General features: G+C 36.1%; 1 protein-coding gene across 7 annotated transcripts in view; it reads left to right on the top strand.

Moving 5' to 3' along the window:
• Positions 1 to 1,644, top strand: part of Tm1 (tropomyosin 1) — a 195,718-nt gene that overhangs the window by 94,415 nt on the left and 99,659 nt on the right. For all 7 annotated transcript variants that reach the window (XM_067049619.1, XM_067049618.1, XM_067049616.1 and 4 more), the window contains exon 2: positions 1,095 to 1,355. In XM_067049619.1, coding sequence (XP_066905720.1) covers positions 1,116 to 1,355 — 240 coding nt within the window. In that variant the 5' untranslated portion in view covers positions 1,095 to 1,115. The remainder of the gene's footprint in view (positions 1 to 1,094; positions 1,356 to 1,644) is intronic.

Genomic DNA, 1,644 nt, shown 5'->3' with positions numbered 1-1,644 from the left:
CCCCCTCCCGGATACGAACCGGTGCTGCAGCAGTTCAGAGGTTGCAAAAACCTACGCCTCAACTCCCTCAGCTACAGATGGCCCTCATAAGGCTTCACTTATCCCTTTTGAAATAAACATCTTGGCTGGAACCCTCTATGATTGAGATCTTTCAGCTTCAGATCTGGCGGATACCTATATCCACAATTGTATACAGTTGTAAATTTAAAAAATAAACTCAACTTTATATTTTTCTTAAATTCTTAACTGAACCAAAGAGGTACACATTGGTAAAATAATTAAATAGCTATCATATGGTGTTTGAAATGACAGTAACTGAACGATAACCTTTGAAATGAGCCACATAGTTAGATTTTGGGACAGTAAGTTTTTTTTACCCTTTTGGGTAACTTGGGCCATCAGTAAGAACCTTAGTGTTTCCCTGAACAATAGAAGGCTTAGTACGGATGAACATGCCTTAGGAGAACGGTGAGGTACATAGAACAAATAACACGTCTTTAGTTAAGTTAAACAAGGATAAAAACGTTCGATGTTATAATTTCACATAGATTTTAATTTTAATTTGCTGGTGTGTAAACCAAGTCCATACGGTTTTACTGTCGCATTAAAAAAAAAAAAAAAAATAGTTTTCTATTAATTTGTTATATACATTTTATGGGGAGCTCGAGGTTCAGTGGTAAGGCACTGTGCTACTGACTCCAAGTACACAGGTTCTAATATGGGTGTGGCAAATTCAGTAGCCCTCCGTGGTCTACCCAGCCTTATGAAGTGGGCACTCTTAATTGGGTAAAAATTAAGCGGTCGAGATCGATTCTACCAAATCACCTCCTTTCACAACCGTTGGTCTTGCAACAGTATTTCTTTACAAAGTACTGCATCCACTTACCTTCATGGTTTGTAGCAGTACAGATTTAATTTTAATATATATTTTATATTAGTTGAAGTTATCTCTCAGCCCACAATTTGCTTTTTACTGGTCTTTTAACAAGGAATTCCCAATTTTTAAAGTCTATATTGTTATAATATTATGTTTATGTATGATTTTATATATTTAAAATGTATTGCTAATTTCGGTTTTCTTTCTTTATGTGCAGTGAAAACAAAAAACCTCCACAATGGACGCGATCAAGAAGAAGATGCAAGCTATGAAGCTTGAGAAGGACAACGCAATGGATCGCGCCCTCCTGTGCGAGCAGCAGGCCAGGGATGCCAACCTCAGGGCCGAGAAGGCTGAAGAGGAGGCCAGGTCCTTGCAGAAGAAGATCCAAGCCATTGAGAACGACCTGGACCAGACGCAGGAGCAACTGATGCAGGTCTTGCAGAAGCTTGAGGAGAAGGACAAGGCTCTCCAAAACGTGAGTAATCCCCTTCTTACCATTATCATAAATATTATTCCTTATAATAAAATATATTATAAAATTAAAAAATATATTTTATTATACGTTATAATAAAAATATTTCTTGTTATCTTGGTAATAAATATTCTCCTTTGAAACGGTTATTTGACTATTGGACAATTCAACTGGAAATTATCTCTATTGATCAAGCAGTGAATTCTAAATGAATTGTTTTTTTTTTAAATTGATAGATTTATTTATTGATAGATATTACAATCTGCCACACAGTTGTGGGCAATAGGTAATA

Source organism: Halyomorpha halys, unplaced genomic scaffold (assembly GCF_000696795.3).
Source record: "Halyomorpha halys isolate HHAL.00 unplaced genomic scaffold, Hhal_1.1 Scaffold2.1, whole genome shotgun sequence".
Lineage (NCBI taxonomy): Eukaryota > Metazoa > Arthropoda > Insecta > Hemiptera > Pentatomidae > Halyomorpha > Halyomorpha halys.
This window is presented reverse-complemented; position numbering and strand designations above follow the sequence as displayed.